The sequence below is a fragment of the Salmo salar genome, chromosome 03, assembly GCF_965601325.2.
Source record: "Salmo salar chromosome 03, fSalSal1, whole genome shotgun sequence".
Taxonomy (NCBI): domain Eukaryota; kingdom Metazoa; phylum Chordata; class Actinopteri; order Salmoniformes; family Salmonidae; genus Salmo; species Salmo salar.
In genome coordinates this window covers 31,760,411-31,786,207 of record NC_138293.1, presented here as the reverse complement: position 1 = coordinate 31,786,207, position 25,797 = coordinate 31,760,411, and the positions used below count along the sequence as shown (strand labels likewise).

Sequence of the window (25,797 nt, the reverse complement as noted above, 5' to 3'; positions counted from 1 at the left end):
TGAATAATGGTCTGGGCCTGTTTTTCATGGTTCGGTCTCCTTAGTTCCAGTGAAGGGAAATCTGAACACTACAGTATACAATGACATTCTAGAGGATTCTGTGATCCAACTTTGTGTCAACAGTTTGAAGAATGATCTTTCCTGTTTCAGCACGACAATGCCCCTGTGCACAAAGCGAGGTCCATACAAAAATGGTTTGTCGATCGGTGTGGAAGAACTTCACTGGCATGTACAGAGCCCTGACCTCAACCACATCGAACAACTTTGGGATGAATTGTAATGCCGACTGCAGGCCAGGCCTAATCGCCCAACTTAATTGCCCATATGAATGCCCATGATTTTGGAATGAGATGTTCGACAAGCAGGTGTCAACATACTTTTGGTAGTGTAGCAACTTGTTTTGTCTTGTATATTGTACCATCATCACCAGCTCTGTGTAAATCAAATCAATCACCATTTACACCTCTACCTGCCCACCTACTGCTGAATTGTTGTCCTTACGACTGCTAGAAGGACCCTATTTTACACCAGGCCATTGTTAAATAGACACCAGCTGGAATGCGGTTTTAACCAATCAGCATTCAGGATTAGACCCACCCGTTGTATAATAACATGTTAGTTATATTAGCTATGCTGACTATGACGTTACTTTAGCTAATATGGTGACAACGATGTAGGCTGTTTGTAAAGGTTTGGCTTGGAAAGTGTTTTTTTCGCCTGGTCACATACAGCTGATTTGTTGTAAACTGAAGTCCACGAGCAAATAGAAGAGAAGGAATTCAACGAGAGTGAACTCTGTTTACGCGTGATCAGGTGTGTATTCATTCCGCTGATTCTGTTGAAAAACGTTTCTTAAACGGAAGCAAACAGAACAAAACGGGGATAAACATACCTGGATTTGTCCAATAGAAACTCTCGTTTGCAACTGTTGGACTAATGATTACGCCATATATCAGCTAGATGTAGGCAAGAGTATTTAATGTCACTGTGTCACCTCAGGTTTGTCTCTCGACGTGTGTGCACCTACGTTGTAAATTTCATTCATAGGCTAGGTTGTAGCAACCTCATGATGGGTATAGGGGACATTCAGTATCATGTAGTAGCCTAAACCTATCGCTGTTACATTGAACTGGGTGAATGGAATATGAATGAGAGTCATCCAATATGCTGTAATTGAAATAAGGCTATGCTCATGGAAAAAAATCATCATCCTCCCTCATCTTAAAAATGGCACTGACCGCCACTATGATTTTTAGATGATTATTCATATGCCTGTGAAGTACATTTTAAGTGAAATGTTTCTTTTTTGAAATGCGTAAACCCATTTGAACGTGGAGCTGTAAGGTTCTATCTGTAATCCAATCCCTAGCCTGAACAAATAAAGTTAGACCAATCAGAACACGTCTTTGCCATCTCCCTCTAAGTATGGTCTTGGCTACAATGGCATGCAAGCAACAAAAAAACACTGTCAGAAATCTTAAAATAAATGATGTTATCACATCGTTGTTCAGTGACGACTATTTCGTCTGATGATGATAATACATTTCTTAATGTATTTGATGATACGTTCTGACTATCTTGGTAAAATAGTGTTATTCTATCATGTATTTATTCAATTTAGCTACAGTTTTCTTAACTTGCCTCAGGATTTTGATACTCTGCACTTTAGGTACCTTTAAGGTGAGAACCTTAACCTGTTATGGCTAGGGGGTAGTATTTTCACGGCCGGATAAAAAACGTACCCGATTTAATCTGATTATTACTCCTGCCCAGAAACTAGAATATGCATATAATTATTAGCTTTGGATAGAAAACACTCCAAAGTTTCTAAAACTGTTTGAATGGTGTCTGTGAGTATAACAGAACTCATTTGGCAGGCCAAAACCTGAGAAGATTCCATGCAAGAAGTGCCCTGTCTGACAATTTCTTGCCCTTCTTGATTATCTCTATCCAATACAGGGGATCTCTGCTGTTACGTGACACTTCCTACGGCTCCCATGGGCTCTCAGAAGGCGGCAAAAAGCTGAATCGTGGCTTTGCAGGCTCTGGCTGAAAAAAAGTAGCGCGTTTGGATACTGGCTGATCACAGTACTGTGCGACTCAGGCTCGTGCCCGAGTCGACCCCATGCTTTATTTTCTTTCGTCTTTTTACCTAAACGCAGATTCCCGGTCGGAATATTATCGCTTTTTTACGAGAAAAATGGCATAAAAATTGATTTTAAACAGCGGTTGACATGCTTCGAAGTACGGTAATGGAATATTTAGAAATCTTTTGTCACGAAATGCGCCATGCTCGTGACCCTTATTTACACTTCGGATAGTGTCTTGAACGCACGAACAAAACGCTGCTATTTGGATATAACAATGGATTATTTTGAACCAAACCAACATTTGTTATTGAAGTAGCAGTACTGGGAGTGCATTCTGACGAAGAACACCAAAGGTAATCAAACTTTTCTAATAGTAAATCGGAGTTTGGTCAGGGCTAAACTTGGTGGGTGTCTAAATAGCTAGCCGTGATGGCTGGGCTATCTACTCAGAATATTGCAAAATGTGCTTTCACCGAAAAGCTATTTTAAAATCGGACACCTCGATTGCACAAAGGAGTTCTGTATCTATAATTCTTAAAATAATTGTTGTTTTTTGTGAACGTTTATCGTGAGTAATTTAGTAAATTCACCGGAGGTTTACGGGGGGTATGCTAGTTCTGAACGTCACATGCTAATGTAAAAAGCTGGTTTTTGATATAAATATGAACTTGATTGAACAAAACATGCATGTATTGTATAACATAATGTCCTAGGGTTGTCATCTGATGAAGATCATCAAAGGTTAGTGCTGCATTTAGCTGTGGTTTTGTTTTTTGTGACATTATATGCTTGAAAAATGGGTGTCTGATTATTTCTGGCTGGATACTCTGCTGACATAATCTAATGTTTTGCTTTCGCTGTAAAGCCTTTTTGAAATCGGACAGTGTGGTTAGATAAAGGAGAGTCTTGTCTTTAAAATGCTGTAAAATAGTCATATGTTTGAAAAATTGAAGTTTTTGTATTTTTGAGGAATTTGTAATTCGCGCCACGCCTATCATTGGATATTGGAGCAGGTGTTCCGCTAGCGGAACGTCTAGATGTAAGAGGTTAATGGGCTATGAAAGAAGAATTCACAACAAAACACTTCTGAGATCTGGGATGGGAAAATTTTTATTCTCAGAACTATGCTTTTTGCAGATAGAACCTTTTTAGTCTTAAGGTCACAATGTCAACATGACAACAAAAGCCAGATTAGTGCTAGCCTAATCAAACACTAGTTCTTTCACACACAAGACACAGTTGATTTATCCTGCCTTTTCCCAAGGGCAATAAGCTATGTGATCAGGACAAACAGATATGTCTTATTGTGCTGATCACGTGCTTAATCTTCTCAGACAAGCAGGCTAAGGACACCATATAAGCATCAACGGAAGCATAAAGTGAAATTTGAGATTAGGGCATGGTTTATCAATTCATTGTTATCAAGTCATTGCTTTACTTCTGTCAGATGTAATTGAAGGGCAAAGAGCAGCGACATGATTTTTAAGATTCCAGTCAGCATGCTGTAATCCACATGAAGTCCTAACCCTGCAGATCTGCCATTGGGGAGATTCCTTGTGTCCCTGACCTTTAGGGGTTGAAGGTCAATTACATGTCAACTCTGTCCATTCAGGAGACAAATTGAAAATCCAAGGATAGATTTGAAAATAATGGCTAAACTGGCCAAATTTAAATGAAATTGAACCCTCCAACCTGGCTGAACTCTCTCTCGTCCCCTTCTCTCTCCCTTTTGTCCCAGCTCTCTCTCACACCCAGGCAGCAAACACAACACTTACATTTTAGTCATTTAGCAGATGCTCTTATCCAGAGCAACTTAGAGCAACTTGAGTGCATAAATTTTTTATTTTTTTTTGTACTGGCCCCCCATGGGAATTGAACCCAAAACCCTGGCATTGCACACACCATGCTGGCATTGCAAATACCATGCTCTACCAACTGAGCCACAGGGAAGACGCCACATCCAGTTCTCTGGGCGTCCCCTACAACTACGGTTCCATGATGCACTACAGTAAGACAGCGTTACGGCACCGAGCCCAACATCGTCACCAAGAGCCCTGCCTTCGCGACGTCGTCGGACAATGCATGGAGTTCAGCGACAATGACCTTGACAAGATCCGGAGCCTCTACGACTGCAGTAGGACTCAGTCGCTTTATGCTCTACAATTGCAGTAAGGCCGGGATTCAATCTGTAGACCGCTGTCCACAATGCACCATTTTAAAGGCATTGTTCTTGCGTTCGTGGGGATCACATTTCAGGTAAATGCTGCAGATGTCAGCTGAATTGGAAATCAAATTACCAATTCAAATTAAGTTACATTAAGCTCCACAACTGCAGTAAGACTTTGGGCTCGATTCAATCCGTAAAAATGTAAACGTAATATCACATTGAGCCGACATATGCAACGTTTACCAGAAAGGTTGTCTCCGTGAACGCTGGAACCTTGTCTTTAATTTTCTATCGTGCTATAACGTGGATCTTCCGCGATACTTCTGAGATACAGATTGAATCCAGCCCTCAGATATATTAGGACACTAATCTCTAGGCGGCAGTAGACTAGAGGTGAGAGAGGCGGACCAGCAGCCGGAAGGGCCATGCCGGGCGACACAAAAATGGGAAAGGAACTGAATTGACAGTTGGAAGGCTGATGGTCTCTGATCCCATGTTCCATCTCCTGCAGTTGTGCCCTTGAGCAAGGCACTTAACCCCCACAATTGCTCACCATCCAGAGGTGCTGCACTGTGGCTGACCCTGTGCCTCTCAACGTGTATGTGTATCTCTGGTTGTGTTGGAAAAGGCAGAAGACACATTTCCGTTATAAAGTATATATTCTATTCTACAACTGTCTGCGTAGACTGACTGATCTACCAAGTCAGTAGTAAGACACAGTCACATTGGCCTGCTGATCTACCGATATATTTATCAGTGGCTGTAGTTCAATCAAACCCACAGTGCAGGAGACCTCCTTTGCTGGAATTTCACATTTTTGTTATAAAAAGCATATCTGAAGTACAGTGATTAGTTAGGTAATACGTACAAAGCAGAACTCCTGTTGATTTTGATGAAATGATGTATTTTGGAAAAACAGGAATAGTAGGCGTATTTCCTAGTGTGTATTTGAGAACCCTAGTGGATAAATAAAACATGATTTGATTGTTACTTTACGAGAGAATGGATGTCTTAGTTGCCTGGGTACATGGTAAAACCAGATAAAAAGGCAAAACATTTGGCACATACTGTATAATTGATATGTGTGTCTGGATGGAGTCTACAGCAAGTCAAAGTTTTCCTGTGATTGCTGTTTAGCTGTTGGCAAGTTGATGTTCACTGTGTCCTTTTGATCCAGCACGCTCCAGCACTTCCTTGGACACCTGTCTTTGAGAGGGAGAACATCTGTGGTATGATCCAAGGGCTGGAAGACCAGGCAGACTGGAGCACGGTGACCCAGGCCCCCAGCGGGCCCACCACGGAGTAATCCAACATGGGCAAATGCACCGGTGAGCACCCCCCCCCCAGTACACAACAACCATAAAACAACACTATCAACCTCCATTCCTCAGTACCTGACAGGGCAGATCAGATTTATTCTTATCTTATAGTCCAAAGGATGATCAAAGGTCCTGCAGAGTTCATTTGTGTGTTATAAAAACTGCAGTTATAAATAGGGCCCAGAGTTTTCCCTGACCACGTTACCTGGTCAGGGAAACTCTGTGCCCTAGTTATAGGCTCAAGTTATAGCCGGCTCTCCATTGTCCACAGGCTTGGGCTACTTCATGCACTTGAGCACTGCCACAGGCAAACCAGCAGACACAGCCAGGCTGGACAGCAGACTACTCTACCTTGAGAGGCTACCAGTGCCTGCAGTTCTTCCTCTAGAACAGTGGGACTGCCAACGATCAGCTGGTTCGAGAGTACGATGAAGCCCACCCCAACCGGAACCAGCGAGTTATTTAGCTCATAGTTGGTAACATCTCTAACATCAGTAGTTTAGACCTATCGTATTGTTTTTTATTAACCTGTTTTAATGTGTATAATATAGAATCATTAGGGAGACTAGCCTAGCAGTAAGCGTTGGGCCCATAACCGAAAGGTTGCTGGTTCGATTACCCAAGCTGACAAGATGAATAATCTGTCGATGTACTCTTGAGTAAAGCACTTAACCCTAATTTGTTCCAGGGGCGCCGTACCACTATGGCTGATCCTGTAAAACAACACATTTCACTGCACCTATCAGGTGTATGTAACAATATTTATATACAGTACCAGTCAAAAGTTTGGACACCTACTCATTCAACGGTTTTTCTTTATTTGTACATTGTAGAATAATAGTGAAGACATCAACTATGAAATAACAATATGGAATCATGTAGTAAGATTCTTCAAAGTCTTGATGACCGCTTTGCACACTCTTGACATTCTCAACCAGCTTCATGAAGTAGTCAGTCCAGGGCCAGTATTCATTAAAGGGATAGTTCACCCAAATTACTAAATTACACATTTCCTTACCCTGTAAGCAGTCTATGGACAAGGTTTTTCAGCAATCCATGCTTTGGTTTAGTTTCTCTTGCACAAGTTTCCAAAAGGTAACGTTTTAGCATTTGTGGCACAAATCCCATCCAAGTCCTGGTACCGATATTAGCATTTTGGGCTCATCATTTTCAAATCATCTATAAGTGACTTGTTGAGCTTCACAGTCAGTTTTAGATACTTTAATTATATCAATCCATAGACTGCTTACAGGGAAGGAAACCAATGTGTAATTTGGGTGAACTGTCCCGAGTGGCACAGCGATCACAGGCACTGCATCTCAGTGCTAGAGGTGTCACTACAGATCCTGGTTCGATTCCAGGCTGTATCACAACTGGCTGTGATTGGGAGTCCCAAAGGGCGGCGCACAATTGGCACAGCATCATCCGGGTTAGAGTTTGGCCCGGGTTGGCCATCATTGTAAATAAGAATTTGTTCTTAACTGTCTTGCCTAGTTAAAATAAGCACCTCAGAGTGGGAGTGCTGATCTAGGATCAGGTTCCCCCTATCCATTAAATATTATTCATTATGATTCTAGATCAGCACTTTCTGAGATGCCTAATTAATATGGACCAAGACAAGTGCAGAAAGATTTGAGACAAAGGGAATTCCTTTAAGACACGGAGTTACATTCCATTGACAGATGAGTGAAATTGCCATTATTTTCTGAGATTTTCCACCTGGTTTTGCACTGACTTAAAGTAGCAGTCTTGTAACGTCATAGATGAAGTCATGTATACAGTATATTGAGAAACCTTTCAGAACTTCTTGACTTCAGAGCTGTTCTTCTGGGAAGACCCTCGTAAGATGGGCATTGAGCTGTCAGAGGCGGATGGGACCAAATATTTCCATGGGAGGGCACCGGGACACCCGTGTACCAGGCCCATGGCAGGGCCAAGAGCAGGGATTTCATCAATGGGGGAGACACCATCTTCATGCTCACCATGGAGGGTAAGAAGCCCTGAAAAGTTCCACTGGTCCCAGATCTGTTAAGTGCTTTCTCGCCAAGTCCTATGGTCATTGCCACGTTTGACAAGATTGCACAAACAGATCTGGGACCAGGCTACCGTATTTAGCAGTTGATCAAAAACATGCTAAAACTATTCTCTACATTCTCTGAAAGCATGATAGAGAGAATCTATCTTTAGCATACCATGTTCCATACATATCCCATTAACGCTACCTTGTTGTTTATCATCACATTCATTCAAATACCATAGGTTGTGGTGGTCCCCCTATTTACCAACACGTCCACATCATATGAAGGTATGAAATTCACACCCACTCGCCATTTCTATAACCAATCATGCTATCCAATCCTATCCGTGTCTGTACATTCATTTCTATGTTAATACTGTATGTGCTTGTCCTCATCTCATCACTTATATGCCCCCCCATCTCGTTACTCTCTTCAGATGTGTCCCACCCGTCCCCTCTACGCGCCACCCGTCACCATGGTTACCACCGCCATGCCGCACTCTGACCCCTGCACTAACATTACATGTGGGAATGAGGGAGTCTGTATTGGATGCTGGAAATGCTGTTTGCAGGTAAGGGCGTTTTACTGTCGGGGCTTGTAGCTTACACAGTACAATGGTCTGTACTGTATTTATCTCGGTCTCTCTCCCTGTTCTTCTCTCTCTCTCTTTCACTTCATTAATAACTACTGCGTGTTTCTCTTCTCATTGTATTATCTCGCTCCAGCATCACAGAGCTACTGTAATTATTCCCTCCCTTTTCCCTAGTTCAGTCTTTCCCTTTACAAACACACAAACAGTCCAGCAGGCAAAACTGGTTAAGATGTTATAATGACGAGTTTGTGTTTTATAACGACGTTATTTCAACTAGTTTTGCCTGTGTAGTGACTCCCTCTTTCTCTCTCCACCCTCTATATAGGTGTGTCGTGTTAGATCTCTCTTTCGCTCGATGTGCAGTGGGTAGAGAGTTGACTCTCTCTCACTCGTTCTCTTCCTCGCCCTATCCAGATGTGCAGTGGGTAGATAGTTGACTCTCTCTCGTTCTCTTCCTCGCCCTATCCAGATGTGCAGTGGGTAGATTGTTGACTTTCTCTCACTCGTTCTCTTCCTTCCTCTGTCTAGGTGTGCAGTTGGTGATGACTGGTGGTACTATGGAGAGACTTGTCAGTATCCTGGCTTCACCCAGGACACGGTGACCACAGCGCTGATAGCCTCTTTCTCTGTGCTGGGTGGCATGTTGGTGGTGACCGTGGCCAGTGTGGTGTGTGTGAAGAGGAATCACAAGAACAGTGGTGGTGGTGGAGACTGGGGCATCACAATGTTCAATGTCAGCACTACAGGGATGTAGTGTGTTTTTTCTCCCTGCCAGCACCAAAACGACCCATGGCCAGCATTAAGTAGATTTAATGAATATATGCTATGAAGTGTGCCTACAGTATTGTTTACGGTAGATGCTGCATTACTGTTGCTGACATGTCATTTCCATCATACCAGGATCTTAAGTTTTAAATGCAGATAATTATTTTTAAAATATGCATACCATTTTTCCTATAGTTGCAGTCATAGAATGGATGGTTTTAGCAGCATATCATTACAGTGCTTCTATGGTTAGTTTCATATTTTCTGTAATGACCTTAGTGATCACTGTTTTACAGCCTGTGTTCGTAATGGCTGCTCAGTGACACGACCTGTCCTGATTTGTCATAGACGCTTTCTAAAAAACTTGAATGAGCAAGCCTTCCTTAATGACCTGGCCTCTGTAAAATGGTATAGAATCAGCTTGATCCCCTCTGTCGAAGACTCTTGGACCTTCTTTTTTTTATATTTTCAGTGGTATTTTTTAACAAACACGCCTCATAAAGAAAATGAGAATTAAAAACAGGTTCACCCCCTGGTTTGACCGTGATCTTGCAGAGTTACTCCACCTCAAGAATTGCATTTGGCGAAAGGCTCGGCACACGCATACTCAGGCTGGCTCTCGTTCAGGCAAATGAGAAATAAGTGCACTCAGGCTATACGGAAGGCCAAAGTTAGTTACTTAAAGGAGCAGTTCTCTCTCTGTGGGTCTAACCCCAAGAAGTTCTGGAAAACGGTTAAAGACCTGGAGAATAAACCCTCCTCCTCACAGCTGCCCATGTCTCTTAATGTTGATGATGTGGTTGTTACTGACAAGAAGCACATGGCTGAGCTTTTTAATCACCACTTCATTAAGTCAGGATTCCTATTTGACTCAGCCATGCCTCCTTGCCCGTCCAACATTTCCTCATCTCCCACCCCTTCTAATGCGACTATCCCTGATGCTTCTCCCTCTTTTTCCCCTGCCCCGCTACAAAGTTTCTCCCTGTAGGCGGTCACTGAGTCCGAGGTGCTAAAGGATCTCCTTAAACTTGACCCCCAAAAACATCCCGTTCTTTAAGGTTGCTGCCCCTATCATCGCCAAGCCTATCTCTGACCTTTTTAACCTGTCTCTCCTCTCTGGGGAGGTCCCCATTGCTTGGAAGTTAGTCAGTTAGTCCTTTATTTAAAGGGGGAGATCAAGCTGATCCTAACTGTTAAAGGCCTATTTCTATTTTGCCCTGTTCATCAAAAGTGTTGGAAAAACGTGTCAATAATCAACTGACTGGCTTTCTTGATGTCTATAGTATTCTCTCTGGTATGCAATCTGGTTTCCGCTCAGGTTATGGATGTGTCACTGCAACCTTAAAGGTCCTCAATGATGTCACCATTGCCCTTGATTCTAAGCAATATTGTGCTGCTATTTCTATTGACTTGACCAAAGCTTTTGATACGGTAGACCATTCCATTCTTGTGAGCCGGCTAAGGAGTATTGGTGTCTCTGAGGGGTCTTTGGCCTGGTTAGCTAACTACCTCTCTCAAAGAGTGCAGTGTTATAAAGTCAGAAAATCTGCTGTCTTAGCCATTGCCTGTCACCAAGGGAGTACCCTAAGGCTCGATCCTAGGCTCCACGCTCTTCTCAATTTACATCAACAACATAGCTCAGGCAGTAGGAAGCTCTCTCATCCATTTATATGCAGATGACAGTCTTATACTCAGCTGGCCCCTCACCAGATTTTGTGTTAAATGCTCTACAACAAAGCTTTCTTAGTGTCCAACAAGCTTTCTCTACCCTTAACCTTGTTCTGAACACCTCCAAAACAAAGGTCATGTGGTTTGGTAAGAAGAATGCCCCTTTTTCACAGGTGTGATTACTACCTCTGAGGGTTTAGAGCTTGAGGTAGTCACCTCATACAAGTACTTGGGAGTATGGCTAGACGGTGCACTGTCCTTCTATCAGCATGTATCAAAGCTGCAGGCTAAAGTTAAATCTAGACTTGGTTTCCTCTATCGTCAACGCTCCTCTTTCACCCCAGCTGCCAAACTAACCCTGATTCAGATGACCATCCTACCCATGCTAGATTACAGACATAATTTATAGATCGGCAGGTAAGGGTGCTCTCGAGCGGCTAGATGTTCTTTACCATTCGGTCATCAGATTTTCCACCAATGCTCCTTATAGGACACATCACTGCACTCTATACTCATCTGTAAACTGGTCATCTCTGTATACCCGTCGCAAGACCCACTGGTTGACGCTTATTTATAAAACCCTCTTAGGCCTCATTCCCCCCCTATCTGAGATATCTACTGTAGCCTTCATCCTCCACATACAACACCCGTTCTGCCAGTCACATTCTGTTAAAGGTCCCCAAAGCACACACATCCCTGGGTTGCTCCTCTTTTCAGTTTGCTGTAGCTAGCGACTGGAACGAGCTGCAACAAACACTCAAACTGGACAGTTTTATCTCAATCTCTTAATTCAAAGACTTAATCATGGACACTCTTACTGACAGTTGTGGCTGCTTTGCGTGATGTATTGGTGTCTCTACCTTCTTGCCCTTTGTGCTGTTGTCTGTGCCCAATAATGTTTGTACCATGTTTTGTGCTGCTACCATGTTGTGTTGCTACCATGCTGTGTTGTCATGTGTTGCTGCCATGCTGTTGTTGTCTTTAGGTCTCTCTTTATGTAGTGGTGTGTTGTCTCTCTTGTCGTGATGTGTGTTTTGTCCTAGATTTATATTTTATTTATTTTTAATCCCAGGCCCCCGTCCCCGCAGGAGGCCTTTTGGTAGGCCGTCATTGTAAATAATAGTTTGTTCTTAACTGACTTGCCTAGTTAAAGAAGCGCTTCATTGAGGTTCAAATATAAATATTAGACAATATCGACCTCTTCTGGTCAATAATGTGCACATACACCTGTATGATTTTAAACGTACTCAAACTGTATGACAGCACGCAACAATAAAGAGATTATTATCCTGCATTTCTTGATAATATGTAATGTTGTAAAATGTAAATACAAAAAAGTGTATAGTAAAGTCTGAGCGCTACTAGCAGCATTTCTGGCTGTTTGTTAGTTTATATTAACTTAAAATTGTGTGGCCTTTGCAGTTACATTTGCATCTGAAAAATACAAAAGGGCCGTACATTGAAAATATCAGACACACACTTGTTTCAAATACACACACACACAGAAGACAGAATTTGAATTTTGACCCCAAAATATACAAATACCACCAGAACAACGAAGCTTATATTCACAAATGTAAGATTTATTATACCAAAGACAGGAACGTTTGTGTGGTTTACTTTCCATGTGGATATAGAATTTGTTTGCATTACTGAACTGGACACAGTCATGCTGGTGATAACAGTTAGGAGGGAGGTGGGACGGAATACTGTGTGTATTTGTGTGTGTGTGTGTGTGTTGAGCACACTAGCGGGACTGCTGACTAACCAAGATATAAGACAGAACTGAAAGAGAAGAACCACTGTGAATTGTGTATGCTTGTACTGTATAATAGTGTGTGTGTGTGTGTGTGTATTGAGCATAACTCTGTATGTCTAGGAGAGAAAGGAAGGTGAGCTCTCCATAATGGCTGAACCTGGTCTGACCCACACCCCCTCCACACCACTAAATCCATCCACAGACATATGGGTACACAGTTCCTTTAAAAGCATCAGCATACAACATTTCTCTTATTTACAATCATTGGAGAAAAAAAAAATCACAATTTCTCTCAGAGAAGATTAGTAAAAGTGACTAGGTCACCATAAAGAGTATGCAACTCCTAGGAGTTAGTCTTTCAAATTTCTACAAAAATTTCTATGCCTTTTTACAGGCCAAGAGCCAGGATTTACTGAAAAAATACAGTATCATTAAGTGCCCTATCTACAAAAGTTAAGCGTGTTAAGATTGGTGTGTACCATTCAAATGTATTTCATTGATAATAAGATTGTGTCTCCGTGTTTCATTTTTAAAAAGTGACTTAATTTTCTTCACATTAAAAGATATGGTAAGTTTAAAAAAAAGAATGTAATCATATTATCCATATTAACTGTGTGTTGTGGTAGACTAACCCTATTGCAGAGAGACTAGTGTTGATTACATTGGTACTCATAGGTTTGTTGTCTAATGTAAAAACAACATCCCGTATAGTCTGAGTAGTAGTGGAACTACTTTGGACCATAAAAGGTGTGTCCATAAGTAGGATACCCTATAGGGTTCGGTTATCTTAAAGGTCTCATTTGCATGTCCTATCCTATAGGCCATTTTGGGGAAAGGGGTGGAGCAGGTTACAGTGCATGGTACTCCAGTGATGTGGTCTCAGGAACGGGTTGAGCGCTTGTAGTCTGACTGCTCAACAAGGTGCTGTTTTTCAGATACATAGGTTACTCAGCTAGTCTGCAGACTCTGTAGGGATTATCCACTGTAGGGATTTATCAGGTGTGTGTCCTAGTAGTCTGCAGGAACATAGTGGAGGGTTGTAGTAGACTGCATTAGGGGGTGTGTCTGCTCAGAGGGGTGTGTCGTAGTAGTCTGCAGGCTGGTCGGGGCTAGGTGCTTTCTGTTGTTTCTGCTGATGCTGCTTCATGATCTCCTTGACTTCCTCCTCCAGCTCTGGAGGGATGATAAACTGGTCGTCCGGGTCGGGCTGGGCGGGGGCTGTGAAGTACCCTCCGCCCTTCTTAGAAGGGGCGTCTGCTGCCACCTCGATCAGGTTGTGGCTCTTCTCCTGAGGGGCCACAGAGCCATTTCCCCTCCTCTTGCCCAGGGTCTTCCCATCATCACCCTTTCTGCCAGACCCCACTGACCAGCCCTCCTCTCTCTGCTCCCTTGTCTCCGCCTCCCCCAAGGTCAGCTCCACCCCTTCCTCCAGTGGTTCCGGGGTGCAGGGTGGAGGAGGTGGAGGAAGGGCCAGCAGGCGTTCCCATCCTGATGATGAAGAGGCCTCAGCCCTAAGGCAGTGGATGTCGGCCTCCACCTCCACTCTACTCCCGTTGGAGAAGACCCCGGCGATGGGCTCCTCGTCCTCACTGTCCAGCCCGTTGTCAGACAGCGCGCTAGAGAAGGTGGCACTGGACAGCTGCCTCTGGAAGGAGCCGCTCAGACAGGCAGGGTGGAGTGCACAGCAGCCCCGGGCAGGGAGCTCTGAGCCTGGGTGAGGGTATGGGCAGGGCTGGGCGGCGTGCTGGGCCTGGAGGGAGAGCTGGTTGGCCTGGTGGTGCAGGTGGAGCTGGTGGTGGTGGGGCTGTTCGTGTAGCAGCACCAGGGAGCTCTGGGGAGGCTCGTCAGAGGAGGCTGTGGATCCCACCTCGCTGCTCATCTCACTGGTACTAATCTCACTGCTTATCTCGCTACAAGAAGACGGAGGGACCGGGAGGGAGCCGTCCCCTGAGGGCCGCTCCTTTATCGACGAACCCCCAGAGGAGGGGTAGCCGCCCAGGCCGGGGCTGGGGGGCGGCTGGGGAGCGTCGCTGCAGCAGCAGGAGCAGCAGTCCTCGCTCACAGAGAGCTGGACCACCACGGCACAGAGACTGTCAGTGCAGCCGTAGCCCTGAGCCAGCGTACACAGCTTCTTGGCTGCAGCCAGGCCGTCTGGGACGTTACGAACAGCCTCCACCGCCTCCGACTGCGACAGAGAATCCCACAATCCCCGGCTGCCCAGGATGAAGAACTCATCCTGCGGGGTGAGGGTTACCTTGGAGACATAGGGCCGTGGGATCACCGCCGGGTACAGGAAGGAGTAGCCCATGATGCGGGTGGAGTCTGTCACTCCATTCACCTTGTTGTCCTAGAGGGGTAGAGGAAGAAGATTACTTTATTGTCCAATAGAAATGTGTCTTCTGCTTTATCCCAACCCCTCCGAGAAACATATACACACACAGTATGTTTACAGTGGGAGCAGTTAGTATTTCTAACACATACACTACCGTTCAAAAGTTTGGGGTCACTTAGAAATGTCTTTGTTTTTGAAAGTAAAGCACATTTTTTTTCCATTAAAATAACATCAAACTGATCAGAAATACAGTGTAGACATTGTTAATGTTGTAAATGACTATTGTAGCTGGAAACGGCTGATTTTTAATGGAATATCTACATAGGCGTACAGAGGCCCATTATCAGCAACCATCAGTCCTATGTTCCAATGGCACGTTGTGTTAGCTAATCCAAGTGGATCATTTTAAAAGGCTAATTGATCATTAGAAAACCCTTTTGCAAATATGTTAGCACAGCTAAAAACTTGTTCTGATTAAAGAAGAAATAAAACTGGCCTTCTTTAGACTACCGTAAATTCCGGACTATAAGCCGCAACTTTTTTCCCAGGCTTTGAACCTCGCGGCTTAAACAATGACGCAGCTAATATATGGATTTTTCCCGCTTTCAAAATTGTTTTTCCAAAAAAACACATTCTGTGACGTGCTCAGTGTTTTGGCGGCATGAAGCTTTCATTAGACCAATGAAATTGCCGAACGGGTTAAGGTCAAACAACTTTTTAGTTTACTGTTTAGATTAAATCAAGCGCTCTCAAACTTCCCATCATTCTGATTACGGTAGTCATTTTGTCACCCTCATCATGGCAAAGACACGGAGAAATGCATATGATGCAGCTTTTAAGTTGAAGGCGATTGATCTGGCTGTTGGAAAAGGAAATGGAGCTGCTGCACGGGAGCTTGGTCTTAATGAGTCGATGATAAGACGATGGAAACAGCAGCGTAAGGAATTAACTCAGTGCAAAAAGACAACTAAAGCTTAGTGCTAATTTAGTATTTTTTGTTACAAGTCGTGTTTCATTAAAGCCTATTTATTTTTGTTACAAGCCGTGTTTCGTTAAAGCCTGTGTAAAGTTCATTTGTTTCAATGTACCGGTAGGCACCTGCGGCTTATAGACATGTGCGGCTTATTTATGTTCAAAATAATATATATTTTTTTTATTCAGTGGGTGCGGCTTATATTCAGGTGCGCTTAATAGTCCGGAAATTACGGTAGTTGAGTATCTGGAGCATCAGCATTTGTGGGTTTGATTACAGGCTCAAAATGGCCAGAAACAAAGAACTTTCTTCTGAAAGTCTATTCTTGTTCTGAGAAATAAGGCTATTCCATGCGAGAAATTGCCAACAAACTTCTCGATCTGGTACAATGCTATGTACTACTCCCTTCACAGAACAGTGCAAACTGGCTCTAACCAGAATAGAAAGAGGAGTGGGATGCCTCGGTTCACAACTGAGCAAGAGGACAAGTACATTAGTGTCTAGTTTGAAAAACAGACGCCTCACAAGTCCTGGCAGCTTCATTAAATAGTACCGCAAAATACCAGTCTCAACGTCAGCAGTGAAGAGGAGACTCCGGGATGCTGGCCTTCTTGCATAATCAATGCTTGGAGTTTGTCAGAATTTGTGGGTTTTTGTTTGTCCACCCGCCTCTTGAGGATTGACCACAAGTTCTCAATGGGATTAAGGTCTGGGGAGTTTCCTGGCCATGGACCCAAAATATCGATGTTTTGTTCCCCAAGCCACTTAGTTATCACTTTTGCCTTATGGCAAGGTGCTCCATCATGCTGGAAAATACATTGTTCGTCACCAAACTGTTCCTCGATGGTTGGGAGAAGTTGCTCTCGGAGGATGTGTTGGTACCATTCTTTATTCATGGCTGTGTTCTTAGGCAATTGTCATGTGTTTGTTTGATGGGGTGCTGTCCTCGGATAATCGCATGGTTTGCTTTCGCCGTAAAGCCTTTTTGAAATCTGACATGGTGGCTAGATTAACAAGAAGTTAAGCTTTAATTTGGTGCATTGCACTTGTGAATGTATGAAAGTTAAATATTTCTAATAATCTTTTTTGAATTTCGCGCTCTGCAATTTCACCGGATGTTGTGGAAACGTTCTGCTAGCGGAACCCCTAGCCATAACAGGTTATTAATAAGGCTGCATACAAACATGGTCTCTTTTTTGCTTTCTTGAGTAAGGCCGCTCCAAAACGCAGGTGTTTCAGCCTAGCTCAGTTCTTTCTGTGGTGGAGGGGTAGCCAGCAGAAAATACAGAGCGTAGGGGTTGGTAATGTTCTCTTGTTGTGTCGTGATTGGCTCAATGTTCTGTCACTCATGGGGACACAAATCTACTGGTAGAGCTTGAAAATTCATGTCCCTTGGGTGCTGCCATAGACTTACATTAGAAGTGCCCATCCAAGAAGGCTCAAGATCATTGGCCACAGATAAGATGATGTCAAATCACGTTATATCTACAGTTGCTTTGATTGGACAGATCATGTCAACATCATACTTTCAAAATCTTAGCTAGCAAGCTAGACAAGCAGTCATCATGAATCAAGTCGACAATCTACTGGCAAATCCTTTTCAATCCTTGAAAAATTATAGATAAAACGTGTCGGTGCTCATCGGCCATTGGACATAAACATTACATAACAAGTTAGAAATCGCAAATTCAACAATGAGTGCTGAGGCGCGACAGCAGCCTCGAGTTTCCATCCCAGGCTGTGTCACAGCCGGCCGTGACTGGGAGACCCATTGGACGGTGAATGGCGCACAATTGGCCGAGTGTCGTCCGGGTTAGGGGAGGGTTTGGCCGGACGGGATTTCCTTGTCTCATCGTGCTCTAGCGACTCCTTGTGGGGAGCCGGGTGCCTGCAAGCTGACTTTGGTTGTCAGTTCGACAGTGTTTCCTCTGACACATTGGTGCTGCTGGCTTCCGGGTTAAGCGAGCAGTGTGTCAAGAAGCAGTGCGGCTTGGCTCTCGACCTTCGCCGAGTCCGTAGTGGAGTTGCAGTGATGAGACAAGATCGTAACTTCTCGCCCATGGTGTTGAATGTAAATGTTTATACTTTTAAACTGTTTTACCCCCTTTTTCTCCACAATTTCGTGGTATCCAATTGTTCAAGTTTGAATACATTGGCAATGCTGTCAATCCAGCAGGACTTCTGCTGCGTTCAAAACAACTGGAAACTTGGAACTGGGAAATCCCAGACTTCAGTGAGTTCAAGAGAACTGGGAACTATCTCCGACTGGGAAAACACAGAAAATAATTTTGAACAGTCATCCAACTCGGAATTCCAAGTCGGGAACTCAGACCTCTTTCCAGAGCGCACAAGAAGGACCGCTGCGCCTCCTTCCTGTCCAAGTGAGCACAGCACAACAAGGTGAGTCCAAAAATGTCTTGTATGCTGCTGCATAAATTATGTAATATGCCAGGGAGATATGTATACTGTAGCCAAGAAAGTAATGTGTATGTTGTGTAATAAGCTGTTAGTAGCCCATGTGCCTCACCCTAATAATTTGGTCACTTTCCACCCTCATAACTTAGCCTACTGTTCTGACTTGGTGGTGCACCTGTAGCCTATTTTAGAGGAATGTAATCATTGAATATTTTAAGCACTTTCATTGTCTGCTTGAGGCTGAATGAACTGTTTCGGTGCTAGACAAGGCTCCGCTGATAGCCAGGTGTAGCGGGGGTAAGGATTCACTCCATGGTGCTGAAAAGAAAGCTCTGCTGTTGGGACAGCTTTACAGTATGTAGGCCCTAACAGTTTGTGGGCACCGTTTGTCACTGTTATAGTGCAATTAATGTATTGTTTAGTGTATTTTGTTGTGTAGTGGCTTTGCTGGCATGCATCAAAAAAAAATATTTTTAGTTTGCCCCACCAAGATTTACATCACCACTGGGTTGGAAAGATGTTCCAAGTTATGATATCTAGCAGTAAAACAATGGGTATACAAACCAGAAGTCTTGGTTCAATATTTGCGATGTGTAAATCAGTCATCATGCAATGGATGAAATCAGGCATTTGGTCCTTGAAAAGTCCTCGACGTTGTGGTAGGCTAGCAGATTTAGAAGTTCTACTGCTCCAATAGAATTATTCCGTGATTTCATTTCTGATTCGTTTTTATGAACGCTTTTGTTTGTTTCCCGACATTTCAGTTAAATAACCATGTGTGCTTATTATGGGCAAGACAACATATCAAAGGGCTAGACTGACTAGCTACCACATGGACAGACTTCATTAGCATGCACAGGGGACTAACGGTGCATGCAGTGTATTTAGTCAGGCAATGTCCACATTATTCTGAGATATTTTAGAATGTAAAAATAATATGAATGGCAATGCATAATGCCAATGGGAAAGCCTATTAAAGGGAAGGCCTATTAAAGGGAATGCCTATTAAAGGGAAGGCCTATTAAAAATGTATTATGGTAATGGTTAGTTCTTTGCATACATTTTGGGGGGAGTTTTTTTCTATAGTCTATTACAACAATTAAATATACAATGCAGTCCTTGAAAATTACAATTAAGTGCTTGAAAAGAAAGTCTTTCAATTTGACTTGCGAATGTCTGCATGGACCATGTATAGTAAAGGTTTCCTGCCCAGCTCAAATGAAATAAAAAATCTCTTGCTAATTGAAATGATGTACGCATCATTCGCTTTACTGTTAGATCTGGACCCGGGCCAGTATTTCTTTCATTCGGGCAAGTAGCTTTCTGTTGCTACTGGCCTAGTGTGACACTGGAAAATGTACCTGGATGTGGAGCCCTGCTTAACCTTGGGGGTTCTAGAATTTAAAGTGAAACAGAATTGATGTGCATCACAAGCTATAATATCAGTACTATTTCATTTAAATTAACAGCCTCTTACACACCCCCACACAACACGCATAATACACTCAACCTCTCCTCTCCCTCCACACCCCTCCCTGTGTACCTCAGTGATGATGGCGTTGTGTTGTCTTATGCGTCGGTACTCTTCCTCCAGGCCTACGTTGTGCAGCAGGGAGAGGGGCAGTGGTTTGCCGTCCCGACACAGGATGGCCTGGCACTTGCCTACGTTGGCAGCGGTGAGGGTGAAGCAGCCGCCTGGGTCGGTGGGGTCGTGTCTGATGTGGCACAGGGCTGCCGAGCCACCCAGCTTCTGCCCTGCCGTACCCAGTTTCCTGTGGCACAGACAGACAGAAAAGGAGAAGGTTGACTATCTGATACTGTCTAAATGTGAAGGTGTATGTCTCTTTCTCTTTGTGTGTTCCATACATACCTCTGCATGACGAGGAACGTGTTGGTCATATGTTCTTCTTCACTCTTGGTCTTGTGTAGCTCTTCGGCCAGCACGTCGTTCATGGTACACTGCAGCAGGTATGGCACTTCCACGTTCTTTTCTCCATCAAACACTCCATACAGGGCCTCACGACTCCCACAGAAACTGTTCACCGACAGGGCGGCCACACACAGCCTGGAAACACACACACACGCACAAAAACACAGACACGCAAAAATGTTAATAATATGCCCTCGAGAATGTTTAGAGTCTAACACATACTGTAGCTCCACAGCACTGCCTCTCTCTCTCACATCTGTCACAAACACGGACAGATGGACGTGTGCATACACCCACCCAGACTATCTCTACTGCCCACCCCCCATTGACCTCACTGACTGATGTATTCGTCTTAGTCACCATGGTAACTTTGCTAGTGTTTTGAAAGCTCTCCCATGGTGGTCCATTTGATTCACACATGATGTGACTGTATCCTGTAGTGTAGTGTAGCGTAGTGTGTTACTCACTTGTTCTTGACGCCCGAGGCCTCTGTGTAACCATGACTCCACACAGCCGGCCCACCCGACGCCTCATTGGCTGAGAAGGTCGGGGGCGGGTCGATGCGGAAACAGCGGATGTTACTGCAACGAAGAGGAGAGAGGATACTTATCAAAACGATCACAGTGCAGGAATACAGATACACAGACAAACAAATAAAGAATTCAAATTAGATTCCATCTTTAATCACAACTTGTCTACACTAACAGAAGACTTACTTGAGATGTTCCAGGGTGTTGTGGTCCAGGTTGAGGCGAGGGTTGCCTGTCAGGTCCAGCTCCTGGAGTTTAGGAGGCAGGTTCTCAGGCAGGCTGATCTCACTCAGCTCATTACAGCTCAGATCTACACACTGAGGAGAGACAGGAGAGGGTTAACACACACGCACGCACGCACACACACAAATGCATATGCATGCGCGACACACTTACCTTCATCTCCATAAGCTGCATGACCTCGGGGAAGACCTCTATTGTGTTGGAGTGGGCGATGAGTGTGTGCATACGTCTGAGGTTCATGATGGTGGTGGGCACCGTCTTCAGCCTGTTCCCACTCAGGTCCAGCTCCTCCAGCTCCTCCAGCTTGGCCATTTTACTACAGTGAAGGAAAAGGGAGAGTCAGTGAATATGTATGTATAAGAGACAGTGAACTGTATTGTGAGGTAGACAAAGAAGCAGTTATTTGGTATGTGTGTGTGTGATGTAGCCTACATCCACTCACCTGGCAGGGAAGGTGTGCAGGTAGTTGTAGGCCATGTGTAGTACTCTGAGGTGTGTGTGTCCCGTCAGTAAGGGAACACACTTATCAGTCAGACGGTTGTTGGTGAGGTACAGTTCCTGTAGGACGCTGTTGCTCTCCTCTGATAGGCTGGAGGGAGGCAGGTGCTCCAGCTTATTGGCTGAGGCATTCAGGCACCGTAAACTGTAACAGGAAGTGAGCTCCAACGTCAGTCTTTCAACCATTAGACGTACTTTAGCAGGGATAGTAATAGCGTGTAATAACTTGTAATAACAGGTGTAGTAACTTAGAATAACTATTAAATAACTGGGGTAATAACTAAAGGACACCTCTTGTCATCATGCTGTTATATTGATACAAACATCACAGACCGTACTATCTCTCAACAATACAGGCATATCATTCATTTACTTTTATACACACCGACTTTCATTCACTACCATGTAATCATATTCACTGTATGTTTACCATCCTATATGTGATATATGTTCATAATGTTGTGTTACCTGTCAGATTTGAGGAAGAGGTTGCAGGGCAGCTCTGCTAGTTGGTTGTGTTGTACGTCTAACACCTCCAGTAGTGGGCGCTCTACTCTCTCAGGCAGCTTCTGCAGGTGGTTGTGTCCTGCACTCAGCTTCCTCAGACTGCTGCTACACAGCAACCTGCCAGTAGGGGGGAGTGGAGAGACGTCAGCGTCAAACCAGTAACAACATCACAGTCACAATGGGTGGGACATGGGCTGCATCTCAATGGTCAGAGTCAGACAGGGAGAGAAACTGGGGCTGCATCTCAATAGTCTCAGGTGGCTTCCTTGCCTCTTCTCCTTCTCTCCAACTGTACTGACAAAGAAGTTAAGAGCGGGACAGGTGAAAAATGTAAAAGAAAATGCCTTCATATTACCTTCACTTAGTCTGTGTGTTCAGATCAGTAAAGACAAAGGCGTGGAGACAAGGAAAGTATGCGTGTACAAGATGTACCGATAAATCTTCAGAAAGAAGACGCATACGTTTAGGGAATTGGCGATAAACCGACATGTGGCTCGTGCTTAACGCAGATAAAAGACCTTCTGTGCTTCCGAAGACACACAGACACACTGTCACAGTGCAGCTGGTCTACTGGGGTGGCGTGTGCATGCGTTTCCGTGCGCGTGATGTGCGTCTAAACTGGGTCGTAACAGAAGGCATGGGATGGGGGTGGGGAAGGGATGAAGACATGAAAACAGAACATATCAGCACCTCTAGTGGAGCCTGCAGCTAAGATTCGTCATTCTGACACTTCCTGAGTAAAATATAGATCTGCAGAGGGAGATAGGGGATAGGGAGAGAGAGCGAGATGGAGCGAGAGAGAGAGACGGCGTGAGAAAGAGAAAGGCGAGAACAAGAAAGAGAGCGAGAGAGAGAGAGCGAAAGAGAGAAAGGGAGAGAGAATAATACAGTGAGAAAGGAAGGAAGGAAGGAGCATCTGAAGTGAACTAGAAGGGGATATAAAAAGAGAAAGGATGGGATGGTGATGAAAGGCTATCTGGTTGATTCATGACGCTTAGTTGGGGATAGAAGACTATCCATGAGCAGGGCACACAGGCATACGACGAAGTGTCCAGAGGGACTAAATGAGACCACTGGCTGCGTCTCAACATTCCAAACTAGCTTCCTTTTTTCCGTTCCTTGTGTCCTTCCCTCCATGATCACTGATCTGGCAGGACATGAGAGCTGGAATACACATGGTGAAAACCCATCCAGTCTTTTGACTTATTATTGGTTACAAAGGAAAGGAGACACAAAACAAAATGAGGCATGCCCCTGTGAAGAAATTCAGAATCAGTGGAAGGGAGAATTCCTGGTTTCCTGATAACTTGGCGGAATGAATATAACGATGTGGGCTGAGAGTCCGGGCAGCAAGTACAGGGAGTGAATATTTAATACATAAACGGAACATAACACAAAACAAGAAACACTAACAGCACACAGACAAGAAACGGAAACAATAACGCCTGGGGAAGGAACCAAAGGGAGTGACATAAACAGGGTAGGTAATCAAGGAGGCGATGGAGTCCAGGTGATTGTCATTAGGCGCCGACGCGCGTGGAGATGGTGACAGGTGTGATCAATAATCAGCAGCCTGATGACTAGAGGCCGGAGAGGGAGCGCACGTGACAATTAATTAGAAAGAGAAATGTCTCTTAGGCTCAAGCTAGGCATACAAATGCTCCTGTTGACTGGGCCTCCTTCAGAGCGCTAAGAAACAAAAGCACAGGATTGATCAGGAAGTCCAAATCAAATTTCTATCTAAACGCAGTCGCAGAGAACCCTGCCAAGTTCTGGACGCCGATCAAATCAGTGTCAGGTTCTAATGTATCCTCTGGTCTTCCTGACCATTTAATGATGGATTCTAATGAAGTGAAGGATAAAGCCCATATTGTAGGAGTTTTTAACAAGCACTTCATATCTGCTGGTTCAGTTATTGATAATTGTGGGGTCCAGGCCTCTAATGTAAGCTCTGTTACACTCAACTATGACATAGGCCCACACGTGAACCATTTGAACTTTGAGCCTGTTTCTATTGCTCAGGTCTATAAAGCACTAAAGGCAATAGACACTAAAAAGTCTGCAGGTCCAGACAACCTGGATCCCTACCTCTAAAAGATAGCAGCTGGTATTATTGCTGAACTTGAGTCTCTTGACCAATTCAATACCCAGCATTTGGAAATCAGCTTTTGTCCTCCCGCTGCTAAAGGTTGGAGATCCCGCAAGTGCTAATAAATATGGTCCTATCTCCAAACTCCCTATCCTGGCCAAAGTCTATGAATCCCTAGTGAACTCACAGTTAAAAAACGTAATTGAAAAGAACATACTGAGCGGGGTTCAGTCTGGCTTTAGATCGGGGCACAGCACCACAACTGCAGCTATGGCAGTGGCAAAAGACATGAATGTGCTTGATAAAAAGCAACATTGTGCTGCTCTGTTTGTTTATTCATCAAAGGAATTTGATTCAGTTGACCATGAATTGTTGCTAACTAGACTCAGTAACATTGGTCTCAGTGATGGGGCAGTACAGTGGTTTAGGAACTATCTTTCTGACAGAACACAATGTGTATATACTGACAATTACAAGTCTAGTTTTCTTGAGATTAATAGAGGTGTGCCCCAGGGTTCCATTGTAGCTCCTGTGTTATTCTCAATTTTTTATTAATGATTTGGGAAATGGGATGCAACCAGCAAAGTGACATCTATATGCAGATGCTACAGTCATATATTCCTGTGCTCTTTCTCTGGTTCAGGCTGTTGAAGAGCTCCAGACTGCTTTTCAGTCACAGCAGGCCTCCCTTCATGGCCTCAAACTGGTCTTGAATCTACAAAAAACTAAATGCATGACCTTTACCAGAGAAGGTTAGCCGTGTCACATCTGGTGGCTTATCCATTGAAAGTGTCATCCTACAAATACCTAGGTATATGGTTGGATGACAAGTTGTCCTTTAAAGTTCATGTGGACAATCTTGTGAGGAAGCTTAAATTGAAATTGGGTTTTTATTTTCGTATTAAGGCTTGCTTCCCACTTATGGCTAGAAAGAAGCTTGTTCAGGCCACTTTTCTCTGTAATTGATTATGGTGACTTGTTGTATATGCATGCAGCCTCCTCTGTCTTACAGAGACTGGACTCTGTTTATCATGCATCCTTGCACTTTATTACAAATGCCAAGTCACTCACCCTCCATTGCACCTTGTATCAAATGGTAGGTTGGAACTCACTTTATATGCGCAGAAAGCTACATTTGTATGTGTTCATCTACAAAGCCCTTTTGGGTAAACTCCCTCTTTACCTCTGTAGTCTGGTCTCCTTCACCACTAGCAGTTACCATGTCTGTTAGGTTGCAGTCCCCAGGACATTCACAGTATTAGGCAAGACTGCCTTCTCGTTTTGTGCACCAGAGGCATGGAATAGTCTACAATCCATGCTTCATCTAGATATGTTAGTGACACTGAATGAATTAACATTGTGATGGGAGACTCTGTTACAGAGGAGTGAAATGTTGTTTTTTTTTAGGCTGGATCATGTTGTTGTATTGTACTGTATTGTTGTATGTTTTCATTCTGTGATGTATGTATGGTCGCTGCCTTCTTGGCCAGGTCTCCTTTGAAAAAGAGACTCTGGGTCTCAATGGGCTTTTCCTGGTTGAAAAAGTATTGAGCCATTGGGGGAGAGACTGATCGTAGCTAGAGATAGATAGACAGGGAGACCGCCGATAAAGAGAGACCGTAGATAGAGAGAGAGACCGTAGATAGAGAGAGAGACCGTAGATAGAGAGAGAGACCGTAGATAGAGAGAGACCGTAGATTGAGAGAGAGAGACCGTAGATTGAGAGAGAGAGACCGTAGATTGAGAGAGAGAGACCGTAGATTGAGAGAGAGAGACCGTAGATTGAGAGAGAGAGACCGTAGATTGAGAGAGAGAGACCGTAGATAGAGAGAGAGAGACCGTAGATTGAGAGAGAGAGACCGTAGATAGAGAGAGAGAGACCGTAGATAGAGATGATAGAGA

The 25,797-nt window shown here is 44.0% G+C and overlaps 1 protein-coding gene and 1 non-coding gene across 2 annotated transcripts in view; one reads left to right on the top strand and one right to left on the bottom strand.

The window, feature by feature from the left end:
- The first annotated feature begins 607 nt into the window (after positions 1-607).
- On the top strand, positions 608-11,997 carry LOC106599732 (uncharacterized). The gene is made up of 6 exons (XR_001327552.3): positions 608-813; positions 5,435-5,585; positions 5,848-7,566; positions 7,836-7,881; positions 8,031-8,165; positions 8,715-11,997. It is a non-coding gene; the product is annotated as an uncharacterized LOC106599732 (transcript).
- Positions 11,998-12,181: 184 nt separating this feature from the next.
- The window catches only part of LOC106599727 (PH domain leucine-rich repeat protein phosphatase 1), an 85,580-nt gene continuing 71,964 nt past the window's right edge, over positions 12,182-25,797 (bottom strand). Inside the window, exons 10-17 of the mRNA XM_014191031.3 lie at positions 21,768-21,923; positions 21,244-21,444; positions 20,955-21,117; positions 20,745-20,875; positions 20,496-20,609; positions 19,969-20,163; positions 19,642-19,870; positions 12,182-14,725 (exon numbers count right to left, since the gene is read on the bottom strand). Coding sequence (XP_014046506.2) covers positions 13,448-14,725; positions 19,642-19,870; positions 19,969-20,163; positions 20,496-20,609; positions 20,745-20,875; positions 20,955-21,117; positions 21,244-21,444; positions 21,768-21,923 — 2,467 coding nt within the window. The 3' untranslated portion in view covers positions 12,182-13,447. The remainder of the gene's footprint in view (positions 14,726-19,641; positions 19,871-19,968; positions 20,164-20,495; positions 20,610-20,744; positions 20,876-20,954; positions 21,118-21,243; positions 21,445-21,767; positions 21,924-25,797) is intronic.